The 22,190-nt window shown below is 38.6% G+C and overlaps 1 protein-coding gene across 3 annotated transcripts; it reads right to left on the reverse strand.

Annotated features, from left to right (window-relative positions):
- Positions 1-1,788: 1,788 nt before the first annotated feature.
- Positions 1,789-21,713, reverse strand: rnf122 (ring finger protein 122). 3 transcript variants are annotated; one of them, XM_008418267.2, is made up of 7 exons: positions 21,483-21,711; positions 21,276-21,359; positions 13,205-13,361; positions 4,758-4,803; positions 4,633-4,674; positions 4,466-4,548; positions 1,789-3,255 (listed from the first exon to the last, which is right to left on the reverse strand). In XM_008418267.2, the coding sequence occupies exons 2-7, from the start codon at positions 21,298-21,300 to the stop codon at positions 3,141-3,143; spliced, it is 468 nt and encodes a 155-aa protein (XP_008416489.1). In that variant the 5' UTR covers positions 21,301-21,359; positions 21,483-21,711; the 3' UTR covers positions 1,789-3,140. The 3 variants fall into 3 exon arrangements, with proteins under 3 accessions (XP_008416489.1, XP_008416490.1, XP_008416488.1); XM_008418268.2 differs by having other exon boundaries at positions 4,466-4,545; positions 21,276-21,713; XM_008418266.2 differs by having other exon boundaries at positions 21,276-21,711.
- Positions 21,714-22,190: the final 477 nt, after the last annotated feature.

Consider the following 22,190-nt stretch of genomic DNA (forward strand, 5'->3'; position numbering starts at 1 on the left):
TTTAATAATAAAGAGCCAAGCTCACAAATACGCTAATAAAAAATGTGTATACTCCAGCTTTTAGTTTATGTATTCATCTTCAGTGAGTTTAATAGATGAATTCTCACTTTGCCCCCATACCTGTCAAGGTTTGGGTTTGGGAATACGGGAAATGTCGCCTGGAGTTGGGGGATTGGAGTGGTGATGGGGGGCGCAGGGTAGATTAGAGGTGAACGAACGAACCTAATGTGGGGTCGGGGGAGGAGACATGACTGTTAGACCAGGGGACGAACGTAAGAACCGGGGTGGGGGATGACGGGGAACAATACGGGATATTTACGGCACCTTTGTCAGTCACACTCAGAAACTCATCTACCAGCCTTGTACCGCGGCTGCGCTCCGCCACCCGTTTGTTCAGACCGGGATGTTATAAAATTTATTGCACGATAAAGCAACACTTGCACTATAATCATCAACTACTCAGACGGCCGCCGTGTTCAGTCTATCCGCTTACCTGCAGCGCTCTTCCCGCCGTACGCTTTGAACCAGCAGCTCCCGGAGGAGAAAGGCTGCCGTACTCCAGGCATCGTGCCAGTCATTTTAAGGATGCTTATTGGTCCCCCAAAAACGATGAAAACCCGGGCAATGTTATCAATCAATAAAATCCCCACGGTCCGAACTTGAAAATTGGACGTTATGCTGCTAAAAACGTAGCTTTCGTCAACAACTCGGAGGCGGAAGTGACAGCTCCGCGCAACACTAATAATGTCCCGGAACACGGTGGCTAAATAATAAAACATAATAAAATAATAACACAATAAAACACGAAGCTTCGAGGCAGGTAAATTTTCCTCGAGGAATTTGAATGATCGAGGTGCTCGAATCACTCGAGGAATCGTTTCAGCCCAGACACAATACATAGCATTTATATGATGTATCAAGATGCATATAAGAGTGCGTCTAAAATCAATGCTGTAAGTTGAGCCTGCAGATCTAATATGAACATCTAAAAGTGGTGCAATAAAAAAATAATGATAAAATATGTTTTGTTATTCACATATTTCTACCAATAAACTATCCAGAAGTTAAGATATGTCTTCTCTCTAGTCTGCAGATCTTTTAATAATATGTGATACATAATGTAGTAAAAAAAAAAAACATTACAAGACAACTTCAGGTGTTGGGTAACATTTTTAAAACTTGTTTTTAATTAGTTATGCAGGTTAAAAAGCAAAGGGTCCTATCGGGCTTTCTACTGTTGTACCATTTCACCTGAAGATGGCGCCACATTCACGGCTAAAGAAACAAGCAAAAAGCTGAGCAAACAACTTTATTTATTTCACTTTTTTCAAGTATTTACATCTGTTGTATTACAAAAGGTAGAATGTGACTGGAGTCAGAGTGAACATTTTTATTACTTTTTTTGTCAAAAATGCAACAGAATCAACCCCCGCCCCCCATCTTCTTATTATTATTTTTTACTTCACTCAACATTTTAATCACAGTGCAGGTGTCTGTTGTGACCCAACAATGTGTTTTGTGAGTGTTGAGCTCAATTCAGGCAGTATTACGCTTTTAAGATATAAAAGACAACTAGGGAGGAATGCAAAGGAGAATCATGACAAATAATAACACAGTAAGGCTGGATTTCTGTTTTCCTTCCTCAACCTCTTCAATTTATACAATTAGAACGTTTTCTGCAATTAGTGCAACCTGTAAAAATTATCAACATTGTTTTAATGAATTTAAAATGGTGAATATGGGTTATGTGAAGAAAAACAAATTGCTTATTTCACAGTTTAAAGAAACAAGGAAAGAACATTTCAAGATCAACTCTCTTTTTAAAATAAAATCATACAACTCGAGGGGAAACAATTATTTCAGTAAGTCTCACTTTTACCTTGAAATAGTATTTCAGCTTAATATAAAAAATAACATTCAACTCAACTTTTTTCTTGAAATTAGAACTTCAATTTTCTTAACATGTGAAATGTATTCTTTACAACCAAAAGGTTATTTAGACTAATACTGAAGAAAACAAGAATTCAGTTCCACAAAAAGGAAGCTGAGGCAGATTTGTTTCCCAATAAATGGAGGTGAAGGCAATTTATCTCACAAACAAATTTAAATAAAAGAGTAACTTTTAATCTTATCTTTTTTAAGTTTGTTCATGTCAACCTTCCTAAGTCCTCTAAAAAGCTTTAATTATTGTTTATAACAGTGAGAAACTTTGTGATTTCTTCCATCTATCTCAACACAAACACATATCTGGGCAGTAATAAATGTGTTGTGAACATCTGAATAATTTACAATATCCATAACTGTGGGTGTTGGGATTAAGATTGAACTTCATGAAATTAGTTGTATTTTCCTGCACTTTAAAAATGCAACGTCTAATTTAAAATACTGGCAGCTGTATTTATACAGTCAACAGTAAAATTGACTGTTTTTGGCAATTGGAGATGTTTTTTTTTTGACAGTGTGCTTAAGACTTTTTTCCAGTGGAAAAAGGGAAATTATCCATATAGACCCACAAATTACACTGAAATAATCTTTAAATACCTTTTAACAACGGGGGGTTACATTTAGTCTTTAGAAAACCTCGTCGCTCTTATTCTGTCCTTTTTATGTTTTTTTGTTTCACAATTTACAGACAGATTTTTGTCTGCATGTGGCTTTTATTCCCCCTCAGATCTCCTCATCTGAAAGACGTTGTCTGCTGGTGTTGTTGTTTTTCCACGCGGGATTCGGCGGGTATGGATATAATTTCATGCCTGTGCCCACCGTGGTGACATGCAGGGCTGGAGCGCCGACTCATCAACGAAGTGCGTTTCTTCCCGTCAACGCTCATTTTGATCCACGCGGCGGTGGAACAGCTGCCTCCTCCACCTCAGTGACGCCGTTAGCCTCGTTGCAGGCAGCAGCCGAGGATGTGGAGGAACGGGTGCGGGGAGGGAGGGATGCTGAAGGATGAGTGGCGGAGGGGTGTGTGGGCGGCTGAGGAAAATCTTGCAGCAACCTTCAGGGGTTTTTTTCTCCAGGTGGTATCTAGGTTACCCTGTGTTGGTGCTTCGCTGTGTGTCAGCGGCGTGTCCCTGCTCTCGCTGGTCATGATGTGGCTGAGCACCGGCCTCCCACCCAGGCTGGCAGGGCTTCAAAGGCTATACCAGTTCATCAAGCAGCGTCCCAATGCTGTGATGCTGCTCCGGGGGGCCCGCTATGGGTTTGTTGCACATGGGGCACACGCAGCGCACCTCCAGCCATTTTACAAGACACCTGCAAAGAAGAAGAAACACATGTCAATAGAGAATGACATTAGCATTACAAGAAAATGGTTTTCAACCATAGATGATTGGATGGTTAATCATAAAACCAAACAATTTAGTCTGTGGTGGCAAAGTTGGGAAGACCGAGCTTGATAAAACCACTTTCTTATTGTAAATACACTTTATTATTATATTTTTATTCCATTTATTTATTTGTAATTCTTACTATTTATTTCCTTTTCTTTTAGAGATGGAGTTGTAACCAGGGATATCTGGTTGGCACCAATCCGATACAGAAAAAACAATGCTAAATTGACTTAAAACGTGTCTTTAAAAAAAAAAAAAAACAGACATAAATGTACTGAATTATAAATGTATTTAATAACTCAGCACCAGTACAGCACGCTTAAACACACCAATAGTTTGTTCAAACATGTAAAGACAACACAACTTCAATTTGATCAGCCAGTGCAGTTAGGAATTCTAAATGTAATGTAAAATAAATTATAAAGTTTTACATCGCTCAGAGCTCAAAGTATAGAATTAGACTAAATAGATCCGCCTATATAGATTGGCAACATCGTCACTGATACACAATCTTTCATTTTTCAAGATCTAGTAGCCTCTATAGTTGTAATGTTTGTTTTATCATGATGCACTACTACTTTTCTTTTCTTCTTAAGTACTGAAATTGGCATTATGATACGTTTTGTAATCTACTCTTTTAAAAAGTATTTAAGGAACCATCTAAATGTCACCTATTATCAGTGGAACTGGTAAATGAAACATTGTCCATTCAGTTTCATTTTTATGTCGACTGGTAATAAGGCCAACTAAATGTTAAGTTTGAATTAGTATTTCACTGGTAATCTGATTTCATTTGGTGCTTGTTGTACCATAAGTAGTGAAACCTTGCCCTGGTTTCCATCCTGCATTTTTCTGCCTGAAAACAAAAGTGACATCTAGCTATATGGGCAATGCATAACATACCTTTAAAGAGAAGAGAAACAAACAAACAAAACATAACAGTCATGGATTAGTTAGCTGTTCTTAAGCAATCTTATTTAATTCCCAATCACACAATGTTAAAGCCTTAAAAACCCTTGTCTCTTGCTTCTGACCTCTGACCTCCCCAATAACCCAGACAGATTTAGCTTTAGCAAGTCGCGTGTGAGGTGGCGAGCAAGCACGAAGAAAGACTCCACTGTGCTTCTACTCACTTCCTGTGGAAGGCATGTTGGCATGGTAACACCCCCAGCTCGTCTTTCACTTTAAAGTCCTCCAGACACACGGCGCACGTCTGCTGCAAGAGTCACAGACGAAACAAAGTGAGAACTAACAGTCATTGCAAAACTACCCCCAAACACCAGGCAGAAATCAAACCTACCCCATGAAGATTTAATTTTTTCGGATCTCCTTTCAGCACCACCTGTAGAGGTAACAAACGCACACCTTGAAATGTGATGTTGTGTGGGATTTGCCATGCTGCTAGTTTTTACTTCCTGCCTTTACCTCTCTGTATCCAAAGCGTTCACTCTGTGCTTGGTGGCGCAGCTTGCTGTCAATGAGAAAAAAAAACATTTCAATCAGTCAACTTTATTTGGCAGTTAGTTCAAAGTGCTTTAGATCATAAAATCACAAAAAATACAAAGTCATGAAACACATAGTCAACAATTGAAGCATAACATTTTGTCTAGTGGCGTTATTACACATCAGAATGTTTATCGATGTGCCTGGAATAAAGGAAGCCAGTGTTTCGGCTGTTTTGCAGTTTTCAGGAAATTTGTTCCAGATTTGTGGCGCATAGAAGCTGAATGCTGCTTCTTCCATGTTTGGTTGTTTTGGATCTGAGAGTTGTGGAAAATTTCTAATTGGTAGAAAATATTCCAACAACAAGAATGTTTATGATCAATAAACAAACAACATTGTAAGTTTTGCTTATAATATTGGCAGGGAATAAAAAAGAAACTGTACTCTGAAAAAGTCTAATTTCTTTGTACCTTTCCATAGGATGACCCTTTTAAATCTTTTAAAATTGGTCTTGATCAATAGTTCTCCAGGATGTTTGAAGGTCATTCAAAGTTTTTCTTCCATTGTCTAAAACCTGATCATGACATCATGTTGTGTCCATTATGCAATCCATCACTTTATGTTATAATGTTTTATTTAATTGTCATTATTTTGTAGAGATCAGTTTTTAGTCTGACATTTTTGTATATGGTCAATAAAGCTAAATTTTATTGCTAAATTATAAAACAGGTAAAATATCTATGCTAATCATATGTACTGTGTTTAAGAGATTCGTTTTATATATTAGTCATGTTTTTACAGTAAATTTGTCACAAATAAATCTAAAATCTAGTAGAACAAGTGTAAAAATATATCACTGTTTTCCATATTTAAGAAATAAAACAGAATCGTTATTATCAATTAAACATTGTACAACAAAACTTGAGCGCAATTCTCCAGATAAAACAATGTCGTCACTTAAAAAAAAGACTATAAATAATTTCTTATATTGCACATATCCCTTGATAAAAATAAAATAAAGTCAAGTAAAAATTAAATAGACATTTTAAAAAAACAGACGATGGCTGACGGATCTTAATCAAGCAGCTTATTTTTTTAGTTCCAGAGTTAAATTGTTTGTGTGTGTTTTGGCCGCCGATCCAGCCAAATTTCCAGTACCATAATTCCGCCACACTTTGCGCTATCTGAAAAGTTCCAACGGTTTCTGACCCAGATACGTTGCGCTCTCCAGCCAATGTCTGGTTATTACGGTAGTTTCACCCCCGCCGTAGCAGGAAGTGTCATTAATTCGAGGGGCACGGTGCATTGCGAAAATAACTTGCTAGATATTTAAAGTTCCAGTTGCTATGGATAAATGGGCAAATATATTCACTCGCAGGACATTTAAAGAACTGCGTACAATTAAAATATGCAAAAAAATATCCAGGCGAAGATTTGAAATGTTGGTCAGCTACAGTAAAATAGCTCCACAGTAAACACTGCCTCGTATTATCAAACACACATGAAGAGTCGTGGAGCGACGCCCAGAATGCAGCAGCAACAGTACACACACCAACACGGCTAATGAGGACGTAAAGTCTTTGAATCACTGCTCAACCCCCCCCTCCCCCCCCAAAAAAAAAAACCAACAATGGAGAGCAGATCCTTATCGCTTGGCGAGTCGCCGCGGTTCAACTGGCTATTTTTGGCCTCCTGTTTTTACACAACTAAACTTAGACCCAAATATCCGTCACTGTCTGCAGTTGGGGCCTGACATTATGACTGCAGCTCCAACCTCTGAGACTGGAAGCAAAGATAACGCCTACAAAATTCAAAACGTGAAAAATAAATGCAAATAATATAAAGTGAGAAAGCAGGAGTGAGGAAATGACAGTTATTAGTTGTTTTTCTGGCTTGGTTTATTGTTTACGCCGGCTGCCGCTAACAGCGCTTCACATGAACAATGTGAGGATACACAGTTTAAATCCGCTGAGATTTCCCATGGGTGGAAAATGACGTGGAGAAAGAGAAAGGGGGACGGGAGCGAAGATTTCACTGCTTCATCTGAAAAAGAAAATTAATTTGAAAGAACCGAGAGAACTGTTCGCAGACAGTGGCGTTTTAGTTGGCATGATTTTTAAAAGGCGGAGGTCATTGTGTACCTTCCTGTCACCTGGCGCCATTTTACAGCACAATCGAGTAACTACGACGTCTCAAAATATTTAACACTTCTTAAATATTTCTTGTCTGTCATCTCAGAAATTAGATTCAGTACTTATGGAGTAAATATTTTGAGATTTAACTTTTTGCAATTTTAATGATTGTGGCTTTAAAGGAAACCTAAAATTCAGTGTCTCAGAAACTTAGAATATCACATCAAAACTGGATGTTTTAAGCAAAAATATAGTATGTATATTTCTATGCACTCAATATTTGAATTACTGCATCCATGCGGCGTGACATGGAGCGCTGTGTAGGTGTAATGGAAACCCAGGTTGCTTTGATAGCTGCCTTGTTGGATCTGGTGTCTCTCATCTTGAGGTTAAAGGTAAGGGGAGTTTGCTGGCCAATCGATAACAGTGTCTCAAAACCTTGATCATTAACGAGCCTTTGGTTCCTTTGGCAGTGTGATCAGGTGCCAAGACCTGCTGGGAAATAAAATCAGCATCTCTGTATACAGCTTGTAAGCAGAAGGAAGCATGAAGTGCTCTATTGTTTCCTGGTAGATGCTGCATTAACTGAGGACTTTAAAAACCCAGCGGGCCAGAGCAGATGACATGGCAACCCAAACCATCACACACTGGAATCGTCATGACTTGGGTTTTATGTCTCTGAGCTCTTTCTAAAAAGTTAGGTGCCTTAATTTCCCAATTTAAAACTTGTATAGCTTTTCCTAACAAGTTTTCCTTCCAGTTAACTTTCCAGGTTTTTAACCATTTCCCCTTTGTGGTTAGCCCTCCTTCCACTTAATTCTGTTGATAATATGCTGGTGTTAAAAAATATATTTTTTGTGGATTTTTCTGAATTTTCGGTGTTCATTAGCTCTAGGCTTTGATCGTCGAAATTCACATCTAAAATGTATGAGTTTGCGTGTAATAAATCTTTAAATGAGTTTCATTTTTTGGATTTAATTGGTTAAATAATGAAACTTTTTGATAATATTCTAATTAACTGAGATGCAGGTTTGCTCTCCAGATCGTTTTAAATACTTTACCTTTGCTGTGTACAAATGGTGTCATTTTAGAGCCCGAATCAACTTCTCACATGAAGTAAATGTGAGAACTAGAAATAACTCCTACTAAAAACCCGAAGCATAACTTCACATCTCCCTGCTGAGTTTGCTGGTCCTTAACGCCAGAAGCGAGGCTCAGCAGCCTCAAACAGTTTCATAATCTACAAATATCTCTGTAGTTTTCACTGCTTAGCTTTGTCTGTCAGCTTTCAGAGGCTGATTTATCACTTTCCGCCGTTCAGTGTTGAGTCCTTGCAGTTTGTTATTAGACGACTCGCCCTCCTTTCAGTCCAGCCTGCTTCAGCTCTCTGATGTGAACCATTCACATCAGAACCGCTCCCCGACCCCACTTTAACTCGGCCTCGATTCGCAGTGGAAACAAAGTCAGCTTCTCGACATCGAGGCAGAGCACAGAAGGACGTTCATCTCAGTCTCTTAACAATTTCAACAGCGAGCGTTTGTTGTGCTGCGAGGATGAGCGGTTCACAGCCAGAGTTTTTCTTTTTTTCCTGTGAATCCGCTGCCTCTGTTTCTACCCTCACATTGACCTCCAGCATGACCTTTCTGCTGTTTGAATTTCCTAAAACTCTTCACGCTGTTTTTGTCTTCTGTGAAGCAGGAAACTTTCTAAACCATTTCAACTGCGACATACAAAGAAGACATTCTTTGTGTTTTTAAGGCTTCTCCTGACAGAAAATTTCACATCTTTTTGAATGTGTTGCAGATTATTATTCATTTATTATTATTTAATTCACCATCTTTTTGAAGTATAAATGTATGTAATCATAAACAAAGAACAACTGGAGCAGGAGAAGGTGTTCGCTGTTGGCTGCAGTCAGAAATCTTGCATTTTCATCCTTTTGCAACACTGAAAAAACACAAAATTTTACTAAGTATTTCTGCTCTACTTTCTAGTAGAAATATTGTAGTACACTTGAAATAAGATAGCTTGCAAGTAACTTTTCAGCAATAATTAGGAGTCAATATTTCCTTAATTTTGATGACAAAGTACTAGTTACAATAGCAGATAATTTCACTTATTAAAAATGAAATAATCTGCCATACTCATCAATATTAAGAAAATATTGACTTAAACCTTCTAATTCTTACAGAAGAGTTGATTGTAATTTATTGTCTTACTTCAAGTGTGCTAATATATTAGACCAAAAATACTTTATAAGATTTTGTGTTTTTGTACTGAAGTTAAGAAGGAAAAATAATTTAATTTCAGGAGAATTTTGTGGAACGACTTTGACTAGAAAAACCTGCAGGGCAGCAGCTCCTGCTCTTCAAAACCCAGCATGTGTTTTATTCCTCATGTGTTTTGACACAAATAACATTTTTATGTAACACACCAACGAAATGTAGGTCAATCTTGTTAAATGGCAGGAAAAGCATAGATGGTTTTCCAAATTTCTACCCAATAAAGATCTGAAAAGTGTGACGTACCTTCATTTTCACCCTCTTTGAGTCAATTTGCTGAAAGTCTTTTGCGGTGGAGACTCAATTTTTTAAAATCATTTTCTACTTCATAACATAGTTGAAGCTTGGTCAGGTTTTAGTTGAAGGTTGTCCAGTGTTTAGCTCCATCCATCTTCCTGTCAACTCTGATCTGATCTTATATACATAATGGAAGCAAAACGGGATGCACCTGGACGCAACATTTTTGAAGGCTTCTGACTAAGCCTGTCACAAATCACTTAATCACACGATAAATTAAAACAAGCTTGATCATTTCCACTAGCTTGATTGTTTTTATTGTCTCTCTTTCTGCTGACGACTGGATGACGAAAGGCTTCAATCTGTTCTTTTTTGAAGGACAATTTTGTTTAGAAAGATTTCAGTATCTATTTTATTTGTTGTTTTGGTTGTTTTATTTATTTTGGATATTTAAAATGTCTTAAAGTTCCAGTGTTAAATGTTCATCAGAAATTGAAGTTTATTCATCTTTGAAAGGATGTACTTGCCGTTGTTTTTATGTTACTTAAAAATGGTCCCGAAGCAACAATGTTATTGTTTATTGCAATAACTTCCAAGACAATTTGTTGTCCAGCAAAATTTGTTATTATCACAGGTCTACTTTTGACAAAATCCTCCAAGTTTTCACACGTGACTCCAGTCCTGATGCAACAGCACTGGCCGCTGGTTTATTTTAGTAAAATGAAACAGAGACCATTAACTAAAATTTAGAAAATTTTAAGTGGTGGCCAGACCAGGCCTGTGAACATTTTTGATTTTTAAAAGCCAAGATTGCATTTTGTTCTCTTTTGATTTTACATTTTGAAAGGTGTTTTATAACAAAAAATTGTTTAACTTTGAAGAAAAAACACAAAAAATTGATTTCCAAGGTTTAAACTTCACCAGTTTAAGAAATAAGATCAGATTCAAGTACAAATACTAACTTCTGAGTCGTATTTTGTTCTTTTGTCTGAATAGTTGAAATCATTTTTATTCCTTAAACTGGGAACAATTAAAATCTCTAAAAGGCAGACAAAGAGAGCCTGTGACTCTTCACTTTTTAAAGTAAAAATATATATATATAAAACCAAACATCACAAACTCACACCCAGGATTGCCAGAGACACTGGTTGAGAGAGCAGAAAACCTTGAATGAGATGATTCACCTGCTCTATAAATAAATTCACAATCACACTTCTAAGAAAGATTGCAATCGTCTATGCAGCTGAAGGAAGTGACTCAGTGACTGTGACTCATGGACGAGAACTTCGAGGAAAACAGAAGCGATGTGAGCGTTTAACAACACATCCAGGGGTCAAAGGTCTGTCTGACAACAAATCCGTTCAAATATGATACTTTATGATTTCCACCAGATACTGACTGGGGTAAACCAAAACTAAAAATACAACAACAAGGCAAACAATCCAGATGCTCTTCAGTAGTAGTTTACGTTTTAATTTATTCATTAAAATCAGATTTAAGATCACATTAAATTACATTTAAAGGGACCTATTATGCATAAATTCATATTTTGTATGTTTTTCTTCTTCCTTTTGAGTCTCTGATGCTTCTAAAAACAGCCAAAAGACACTCAGCTGTTTTTTTAGCAATAGGTTGATGTTTTTTGGTGTCTGGGAAATGAAACATTTCAAAAACCTCGATGGGCTACCAAAGCAGAGCTCCAACACATTTAATCAGCTTTTACAGCTGTGTGATGGCTGCTGGAAAAGACAAGTGTTGTGTTGTTGGCTTAATATTCAGAAACCACTTGCTGCATTCTGGTTGGTTGTGCAGGAAGCTCTACTTCTGCTAATCAAAGATGTGTGATTGTATAATTGTGCATGCATTTGCCGCCATTTTCACATGCAAGTGTAAATGTCGAGTTGGGGGCGTGGCCAACCACAACTTATTTGGATTTAAAGTGACAAGAAGCCCCAAAACATCTCTTTCTGAAAGGATCTCAGAATAGACTGAGAAGATTAAAATCTCATTATCCAAGAATGATTTTCTGGAGAAAAATTTTTCAAGGAATGTTCTCTTAGTATAATAGGTCCCCTTTAAATGTCTTGATTAAATGTATTTCTTACTTCATGAATTTCAAGAGCCTCATCTCTTGGGTAATAAGGACATGATTTAACTCCGTTACCGGAAGAGTGATGAATGAAGAGCATCCGCCTCATGTCACTCAGCACGGACAGGACTTTTGTCCTTTCTGCTTCCAGCTGACACATGTCTAAATCCTTTGAAAAGGATTTCATTATCCGCCAGTCTAAAAATATCACTCTGCAACACCAAACGCCAGGCAATTTGCTAAATACGGAACCGTCCAGGCAAATCCCTCCCACAGGTGTTGGTGTTTCCTGGTGAGCTTTTGTGCGCCGCCTGTGTGACGGTTGTGTTCGCGCCCACTGTGAGCTATTCAGGCGATGGTTATTCTGAGCTCATCGCTGTCCTCACACATTGTGGCCAGCGGCTTCCTGTTGCCTCACATCCCGTCCTTTGGACACATACGTCTCCGGGTCTCATAGAGGGAGTTCACAGTCAACAGCAGGAGAGGTCACCATGTTCTCCTTTGTTTCCCTCCCCTCCCTCACCGCGATTCTCGCCTTCACACACACACACACACACACACACACACACACACACACACACACACACACACACGCACACACACACGCACACACAATGTCTCTCTGTTAGCAGATTTAAAAAAAGGGACGGATCTGTCAGGCTGTTGATCTCCTGACTCTTCCATCACCGACTCCTCTTGTTTTCTAGAAAATGACTCAATAACCTTTGGCTGAATTGAGATGAAATGGTCACATTTGTTTCCCGCATGTCATTAAACGTAATGGCTCTGGCATTTTATTTAGTGTTTTGAAGTTACATTGTTATCAATTCATCCACTGTCTACTCCTGCTTATTCCTATAAGGTCACATGTGGGGGCTGGTGCCAATCGTCTGCATGCTGTGAGGGCTCACAGACAGAAATAACCATGTCTGCACCGACACATACCTAGAGGAAGTTTTAGATGTAGTTTTAGATTTACTGATAACCTATGAGTGTGATTTTGAACTGTGGAGGAAGCTGGAGTACCTGAAGGGAAGCAGAAAAGAGGAAACCAGGAGCTTCCAGCTGCAAGGTAGCAGTACTACCGGCCATAACACAACACACTGTTCCTGTTAATTGCCGTGTTAGAATCAGAAACAATGACATTATATTTGAAAAAACAAAAACTGGAGGTCGCACACCTTGATGTTTCTCATATTGGTCACATTTCAATCAGAAATATCTCTATAATTTATTGGGATTTGGCTGCTGGAGTCATTGATCCGAGTGTTCGTACTGATTAATTTTGACGGTTCTTCATTGGAAAATAGCTCAAGTTCAGTCAGATTGCTTCTATGAGCTTTAATTTCAAGTCCTGCCATGCATCTTAAATCTTCTGCAGCCTTTAGTTTGCCTTGCATTTACCTCCGTCTGTCTTCCCATTATCCCTCCACTGCCTTCAATCCCCATGTTGAATGTGGCAGAGTCACACAAAGTGTACGTAAAAAATGTCTATTAAATTAGCCACTTTTATAGCTTTTGATAAATCTAAAAAATATACAAATTGTTTTTAAATCCGTGTCATTTTCTGTTAAAATAAACAAGTAAGCAGCTAATTTAGCTTGATTTTGAGATACACAATATTAATATTATTGCTCGTTGTTTTTTGAGTGGTTGTGTTTGATCGGTTAAATCACATATTTCTCTTACCTGATGAAATAGCAGCAGAAGATGAGGCTCAAGATGAAGACGAAGATGCCTGTCCCGAAGATGACCATGTAGATGTTGAGGGGCAGGTCCTGGAAGGTGATGGGCGGCATGGTGCACGACTTGTTAGAGTAAACCACTCCCAGACCACAGAAGCACCCTAAGCAAGGACAGAGAGGAGTAACAGAATTATTTACATATAGGTAAAAGATGACCTGTTATGCTTCCTTGAACAGGTTAGGATCTGTCTATGCAAAACATGTTCATTACATTTTTTGCACAAAATCTTTCTTAGGCACTGAGATGTTCAGCCTATTTTGAGCTCCTGTCAGAATGAGCTGTTTTAAGGCCTCTTGTCACTTTAAATCAAAAAAGCTAAAAACATTTATACTCACACGTGAAAATGGATGCAAACAGATTATATAACAGTAGATATTTTAAAAGCAGAAATAGAGCCTCCTGCACAACCTACAAGAATGCAGCAAGTGGTTTCCGAATGGTACGTCAACAACCAAAAACTTGTCTTTTCAAGCAGCCATTGTACAGTGCAGATAGCGGTAAAACCAGCTGACCAAAGATGCTGGAGCTCTACTTTGGTGACCCGTCGAATGTGACTTAGAAATCGGGAGGTTTTTTGAAACGGCTTAATTTCCAGACACTAAGAAACAATAAAATATTGCCAAAAAATAGCCGAGTGTCTTTTAAAGCTCTTTACATGTTTTTAGAAGCAGTACAGACTCTAATGGAAGAAGAAAAACATACAAAATGTGAATTTTTTAATAATAGGTCCTTTTAAATATAATTTAATTTGATCTTAAATCTGATTTTAATGAATAAAGAGCACCTGGATTCTTGTGTCGTTTTTGTAGTTTTAGCACAAATACTCTGAATTCAATGTTATTGTTTATGTTGACCCTGTTTGTCCCGGTCAGTATCTGGTGACAGGGCTTGGCTAGGGTTGCTAGGTAACGGCACAGGGCCAGTTAATTGTGACTCAACAATCAGGAGGTTTTTGAAACAACTCATTTAAAACATTAAGTTATTACCAAAAACAAAAAGGCTGTGTGGTTTTTCTCAGCGCTTGTTTTTAGAAGCAGTTGAGATCCAAATGGAAGTAAAAAAACATGCAAAAAGTTAATTTTGTATAATAGGTCCACTTTAAAGAAGAATGTGCCTGAAAAAAAAACAACTGAATGCAAAGAATGTCCATAACAGACTTTGTTGTTTGAAATATAACTAACCACATGTGTTTAATTACAATGTTTCTCTGTCCAGACACCAAAAACGTACGGTCAGAGCAGCATTTAAACTATTCTAAAAAAATGTCATAATTCATTTCTCATTCTTTATGTTTTCATTCCTAGGAGCCATACTTTACTTTCTTTGTTTTTCTTTTAATATTTGTGGTTTTATTATTCTTTGAAAAAGTTTTGCCATGTCCTGTTTGTGGTTTGTGACATTAGGGTTTTGCCACATCAGTTCGTTCCTTTGTGTTTAATTTCTTGTTTTAATATTATTACTTCTTGTGATCCTTCATGCATTTTTGCTTTATTCACTTATGTTAGTTTCAGGCTGTTTCCCACTCGGTTTGTGGTTCCTTTTGAGTCTCCCTTTGTGTTAATAAGGTTATGTTTTTTTACGTCTTTATAATTCTGCCCCAGAATAAGCCAGACAGAGTAAATCCGGACATAAACAATGGCTGAAAATTATAACTTTGAAATTATGAAAGAGGTCTGTGTGGGTGAAGTGCATCACAATCTAACCACTCAACACATCCAGACTTTTCTACAGAAGTTGCAGCTACATTAGCTCTGCTTTCTTTGCGTTTTTATAATTTTGTGACAATCCTGTCTCCTTCCACTGCTGAATAAACTTTAAAATTGATCCATTGGCAACCGTTCACATAGGAATCTGATTGCAGTTGCATTCATTTAGTCGTATCAACATCCACGCACAAAAAAAAAAAACAAATTTTAGCATAAAAATATGAATTGAGCATCAAGCCCTGCTGTGTGAACGTAACCTTAGAGACCCCTCCTCTGTTTCCCTTTCATTCTGCCACAGCTGTTCCTCATCACCTCCAGTTAGCTCCTCTGGTCCCTTCATTGTTCTGCTCCCCTGCCTACGTATTTAAGCTTCTGGTTTTTGATTGTTCCTTTCTGGATTCCTCAGTTACTCTGCCACTGCTCTTCCTGCGATTCTCGCTGTAGGTTCTTCTGCTATTTATTGTTTAAATCAGGGTTTCCCCCAGAAACGTTGCTAATCCCGCAAAGACTGAATGTGACATTTCCCCTCGTCACATTCAGCTTCTGCGCTTGGGTTCTTTGTTAACCTCCAAACATGACCGAGTTGATCACTTAGGAGTTTTATTTGGACTTTTGCTGCTTCTTCACAAATTTTTGTCAAGAATCTGGACATTTTCAGAGGAATGTTTCTGTTTTTTACGCCTTTTGAACCTGACCTATGATTAATTCAAAGCTCTACCAAACTCCAGGAATAAAACACTGTTATGTCAACCTACATGATATTGACAAAAGGATTGGGTTGTTCCTCCAAATCATTAAATTCAGGTATTTCAACCACCTCAGTCACAACAGAAGTATAATGTAATCGGAAATTCTGACTTCCCAGTTTCTAAAAATCAACTGGAATGCCCTCCAAAGTCGGATTTCCCATTAGGAAGCTGGGAGATGTTTGTAAAGTACACAAACATTTTACTCAAGTAGGGGTAGCACTACTTCAACTTATTTCTACTCAAGTAAAAATAAAAAGTAGCCATCCAAGAAATTACTCAAGAAAGAGTAAGTAAAAGGTTTACTCAAGTACTCAGTAACTGATCAAATTATCGATAACTTAATATTTTTAAATGACATAATCAGATGGACAAAAATATAAAATTAAATGGAAATTTTGATATTTTAAAGACGAAAATGACAATAATTCACATAAGCAATAAAAAAATAAATAAAATCAGGCAAAAGAAAATTTGCTCAAATCTGTTTTTTTCAATAAAAACATTATAAAACTTTAAAAAAAACTGCAGGTTTGTGTCTAGTGAGTTTTTAGCTAAAATGTGTTTGTTTTTCTGTCAGTGGGTAAAAATTCCAGAAATTTTACTCAAGTAAGAGCAGCGATACTTCATAATAAAACTACTGAATTAAAGGTAAAAAAAAACAAATACAGCATAGTAAAAATATTCTAAAAGTAAATTTTTTTCAAAACGATTACTTAAGTAAATGTAACTGAGTAAATGTAACTAGTTACTATCAAACTCTGGCAACTATAACCTGAACAAATCAAAAGTGAAGAAAATGAAAGATTAAAAAGACGTTTATAAGAACTAATGCAAACGATGTTTGAGGGCGCTGCCATGTTGAAATCCTGACCTCTTAACTAGAACGCTGATACTTTATGATTTCCCAGGTAACCCGAACGCATCACAACATCCATTTTCTAGCGATGCCGTCTGCTTCTACAAACATTTGTGAAAGAATGGGTCACTCTCAAACGTTCAATTAATCCAGAAAGTACAGAAAGGAAGTTTCTGGGTTTAAAGGGACAAAGCTGTACGAGTGCTTGTACTTGAAAATTAACAAGTAGTGCACTTACCCTGAGAACAACCTCAAGTTTCCATAAGAGAGGAGAGGGGGAGGAAAAACAAACGCAGAGAAAAAGGCAGCGAATTAAACGGCGAAGAACTACAGCAGTCGGTATCTGCATGAAGCTGATATTAGGGTCACTTTAACCCAGTGAGAGATAATGAGTCAGAGGCCGCTGAAATAAGTTTCCTTTGATTAGACTGAAGGCTGAAAACTCTCTGGCTTTTCCATCAACACATACCGCAGCTAATGTGTCTTATTAGCTCACCTTGCCTGAGAGGTAAGGCAGTAATCAATGAAATCAGTCCGTGGCATCTGATAAGAGATCTCCAGACTCCTGCTCCTAAAAACCATCTTACAAGAGGCGTCCTCTGAGGTCTCTCCTGTCCACAGTTAACACCTTTACATAACGATTCTTTATTATGACAAACTGTTCTTTTTACATCAAAACTGTCAGTCTAATTTCCCTTCGGGGTTATTACGGTTTTATGTAACTCAGTTTAATAAGGACTTTTGCCTGAAAGAAAGAAACGGCCAACTGCGTCTCCTCTGTAGGTGTGAAAGCGGTCTCAGTTTTTTTTTTTTATTTTGATGGATGATGGAGAAGGAAGACACGCAGACGGATAGGTGGATGCAGGATGGAGGAGGAAACTGAGTGACCACACAGTCATTTACATACAGATCAGGTCTACAGCAAAAACTGTAAGCCAGATACACAAACAAAAACTCTACAGTAAAACAAGATGTGTTTGTAAGCACATCAATGTTAGTTACTTCCTCCTGAAATCGGAGTATAAATTGCAAAGTCTGTTGGCGAAAAGACTGCAAATAGTAAAAAAAACACAAATCCAAGCGAATGAAACCTGGAACCAATTAGAGCAGGGAGAAATAAACAACATGTTTCATTTTGGCTGGGATTAAGGCAGCAAGATATTAGACGTACTTGCAACATGACATAATGTTGGCGAATGTTTTTGCTTGGGTTGCAGACATAAAACCTCAGTGAGAAATCAGTCCAGCTACTGGAAAAATATCAAATCTGGGGTCTGAAATAATTAATTAGATGAACTGATTAATGAAATAATCATCAACTAATTTAGTAATCGATTGATCAGAGTATACAGACTGTGGTTTGCTGAAAGAACAACACAGTCAGAGCAGTAATTAAGACAAAGCAGTACACAAAATAAAATAATAATAAAAAAACCCTCTGTATTTAAATATATTCTACCCAGAACTCCTTAAGCAATAGTTTTGGCTTCACCTTGTTCAAATTCAAATTAAAACACCTTTTCCTGTCTTGGGCCTTTGTTTGATATCTAATTATTATTATAAGTCAAAAATAAATCAACGCTGTATTGATGTTCAGTCAAACAGAAAGGTCTGAGCTTTTTCACATGTTGATGTAGGAAGTATTTGTTTTAACTGCTTATGCATCCTTTAAATCCCATCCTTTTCCAAACCGCACAGCCTCCATCCACACATCTCTACTCTGGCTTTTAAAAAACAAAGTTAAACAATGAGAAACACATGCTTCAATGTAAAATATCAGCTGCTTTAAGACAGTCCTGCTCGGGGAATATCCCTGAGGATATGAGCTCAGCATCCCCACCCCAGGTTGGACGCACATGAGGATGTGAACATGCAAACAAACAGACGCGTCGACCTCGTTTTCTTCCATCACTCAGTCGATCTTTGGGCCTCACACAGAACATCTGAAGACACAGAGGCACACAAAAGCCGAAGGACGGACTGAAGGATTTTGTGGCTCTTGTATTCATGTCAGTGCACAGACGAGGCCAGAAATCAGCTCTGAAGCTGCTGCAGACTCACACGCCAAATGGGTCATATTAGCAAAAGCTTTCATGCCTCTTCATCAGGCAGTGACTAACAGTGCAGGCAGATTTCTTTTGTTTGTTTTCTACCTCTGCATGTGTGGATATCAGACAGCTATGTGTAATATTTTTCTTTGGGTGGAGCCTTGCATGACCACTGACCTATATAACGGCTCTCTCATGAGGCGGCTCGTTGCCATGGCGCCGGGAGTAGCAGATGCAGAGCGAGGACGAAGGCTCTCGCGAGGGAAAGTTCTCATTTTGAGGACAAAGAAAATCTGTGTGAGACAGATTCCTGTGCTGTCACTTTTTATTATTTTTTTTAAGGGAGACTGGGAAGCCCCCTCTGTGATTTGGCGGAGCTGCGAAACACCTCGACGGAGGATGTTTCCCTGAGACGAGATGCCGGTGGGGGTTTGTCCTACATACACCGATTTCACACAAAGCTGCCTCTGCTGCTGCCTGCGCTGAAGACAGAACTCCACATCAAATATTCAGCGTTTCATACGAGAGGAAAAAAATGCAAGGCAGTTTCTGCTGGTCTACAGGAGAAAGTCGAACTGGTCTACCAAACAAATTCAAACGATGACACGTGTGATAAATAAGTAGCAGCAGAAAGACAATAACATGGACAGGTTAAAGTTTATCAATGGAGATGAAGTTTTAAAGTGATACAGGTTCAACAGGGCTAAATCAAATCCTTCTAAATTGGAAAATTATTTATGGCAAAATCATACGCTACCTTCAGCTGTTATAAAATCGCAATATATATCAAATATGACTTAAAAGAAATTTGAATTTGTAATTTAGCGCCTTAAAATTGGCCTCTGTGTCTTTAAGAAGTCTCTGCTCTTTCTGACACTCACCTCATCACAACAACGTTTCTCCATTGTGCCGTTTACAGCACTCTTAGGAGCGTTGGCCTCAGAAGAAGCTCCTGTGATGAGCTCAGCAGATGTGCAATTCCACTGGGTGTTTGCTAATTGCTGCTGGCTAGTCTGAAGGAGCTGAGTGAGGGAGTCACAGGGGAGGAGTGCTCTGTGGGGGCGGAAGCTCGGCTGGAGACTGCAGCTCCGAAAAGGAGCTTTGTGTGAACAGGAGGCGCCTTGATTCCCCCAAGCGTTTAGGCACCCCACATTGGTTGTCATGGGAGATTAGATGATTCCTCAAACATTCCTGAAAGAATCAAAGCAACACTCCTGGTACATTTTTAATGTGGGAATAACATAATAACACGATGTAAAAGTAATCTTTACGTCACAGAGTGCCACCCTTTCCATGCAAGTCCTCCTTGTTGCTGCAGTTTCCAGCCGAGCTTCCACCTCACAAAGCCTCCCTTCCCCCACTCGGCTCCTCCAGACTAGCGGCAGCAGCAATTAGCAAACACCTGGTGGAACTGGAAGTCTACTGAGCTTATCATAGGAGCTATGTTTCAGTCTAAAACTCCTGTTGTAAACAGCATCATGGCGGAGCATTGTTGTAATTATGTGCTGAAGGGGGACAATCGGAAGGAGCAGGAGCAGGAGCTTCTTAAAGGGGCAGAGGCCCAATTTCAAGGCGTCAAATTTCTTTTGAGTCATTTTTCATATGTACAGCATTTTTACAACAACTGACGGTAACATAGCTACTTGATTGTGCTATAAAATGGCTCTATGAGCCTGAAAAATACATAACAATGCCCCTTTAACTCTGTGAAAAACTGAAACCTCCTCATACCTGGATGCACAGAGTTCGGCTCTAACTCCCTGATACTGCTTCATTTTTCCAGCAGAGTGTCCCTGCGTGTGCTGCTCCCTGTGTTTGCGGGTATGCTATGAATAGCAGGGGAGTTGAGCCACACAAAAGGGGGAATTGTCTTTTGTCTCAGCACCAACCAACAATCCCCAGACAAGGCTGCTGCATTAAAACATGCAAAGCTAACGGGAAAAGACCTCCAATCCATCATCTCCACGAGCTCTAGCTGTCACAGTGGGGCACCAAAACATTCGCTGCAACAAACAGAGCCGAAATTAGAAGTTCTGCAAACTTTGCCACCACTCACACACTCAGAGTGCCGCAAGCCAAGTGGTGAAAGTGATAGGTTGTAGTTAGAACGAGTCAGTGTTAACAAGATTACCCTGAGATGTTGCAAAGAGAGCACAAAGACGGGCTTTGTGTGGATCTCCGCTGGAACAGCAGGGGATGAAAATAAAGGATCACATTGATTAAACAGTTCTGTATCCTGCAAATCAATGCAAACATTAATTAAATTCATAGCAAAAATGCAATGAAAGTGACCCGATTTTGGAACAATGAACCATTTACTACATGATGGGACAGCACACAACTTACCATTTTATGATGTTTTTCTAATTAAAAATCATTATAAATGCTGTATAATCATACATGCAAATACATTTTAATTGCATATGTGGGGCACCGAAATATTTACAGTTTTATCATAATTAATTACTAGACTGCCTAATTAAATTGGAAACATCCCCGATGATCTAGGTCATAATAAATGTTGATTAAGTCAAATTAGGTCATATTTATACAATGAAATACCGCCTAGCAATGAGTCTCTGGATGTAAATAACAGTCTACTCATCACAATAAAGGCCAAGACAGACAACGGTGTAAATATAAATGAACACTCACCGTTACACCACTGAAACGGGTGCATCAATGCACCAGAGAGAGTCCTCGCCGCCGGGTTCGTGTTTACCAACAAGCCGCAGACGCCTGTACGGATGAAAGCGCCCAGAAGGCCGGGATGACAGCGGACCAGCTGGGTGAAAGGTGAACCAGACAATAGCACCTGATGAGGGGTCCTCAGAGGTGGGGAAAAAACGCGTTTCTTTTGACCAAATCCCGAAGCTTTGATGTGTCACATTGCTTGCGCGGATCTTCTCTGAAGAGTCAAGAAAAGCAGAAACGCTTAAGTGTTTTTTTATATATATATTCTTATTATTATTTCTTCATTTCATTCTGGCTGCTGTGAGTCGGTTTTTATTAACAGGCGGCATGGCAGTGACCCAGTGGCGGCGGCAGCATCGATATGAGACGGGAAACTGGAGCGCTGGCTCTGAGCTTTTTGCTCCCGCCTCGACAGACGCCGCTGACGGGCGGGGAGTCCAATCGGCGGCCCGCCTGTCGGTGCGTTGTTGTGACGGGTGGACTGGGCTGGCTTTCAGGGGCGAATCAGCTAAAACAGCGGCCTCAGGGCACCAGAGGGTCCCCCTGGAATAATATGTCCAATTTTAAATGTTCTTTATGTTTAATTAAATCAGAGATGGGCAGAGTAGCCAAAAATGTAACTCAAGAAAGAGTAGCACTGCTTTGACATATTTCTACTCAAGTAAAAGTAAAACATAGCTTTCCAATTATTATTATTATTATTATTATTATTATTATTATTATTATTATTATTATTATTATTATTATTATTATTATTATTATGCATTTTATCTGTCAGCACCTTTCAAAACACCTTAGAGCACTTTACAACATTAAAAACAAACAGTAAAAAAAATGTAAATGACAAAAACACAAAATAACTAAAAAAAATTGACA

This window comes from Poecilia reticulata, linkage group LG9, assembly GCF_000633615.1.
Source record: "Poecilia reticulata strain Guanapo linkage group LG9, Guppy_female_1.0+MT, whole genome shotgun sequence".
Lineage (NCBI taxonomy): Eukaryota > Metazoa > Chordata > Actinopteri > Cyprinodontiformes > Poeciliidae > Poecilia > Poecilia reticulata.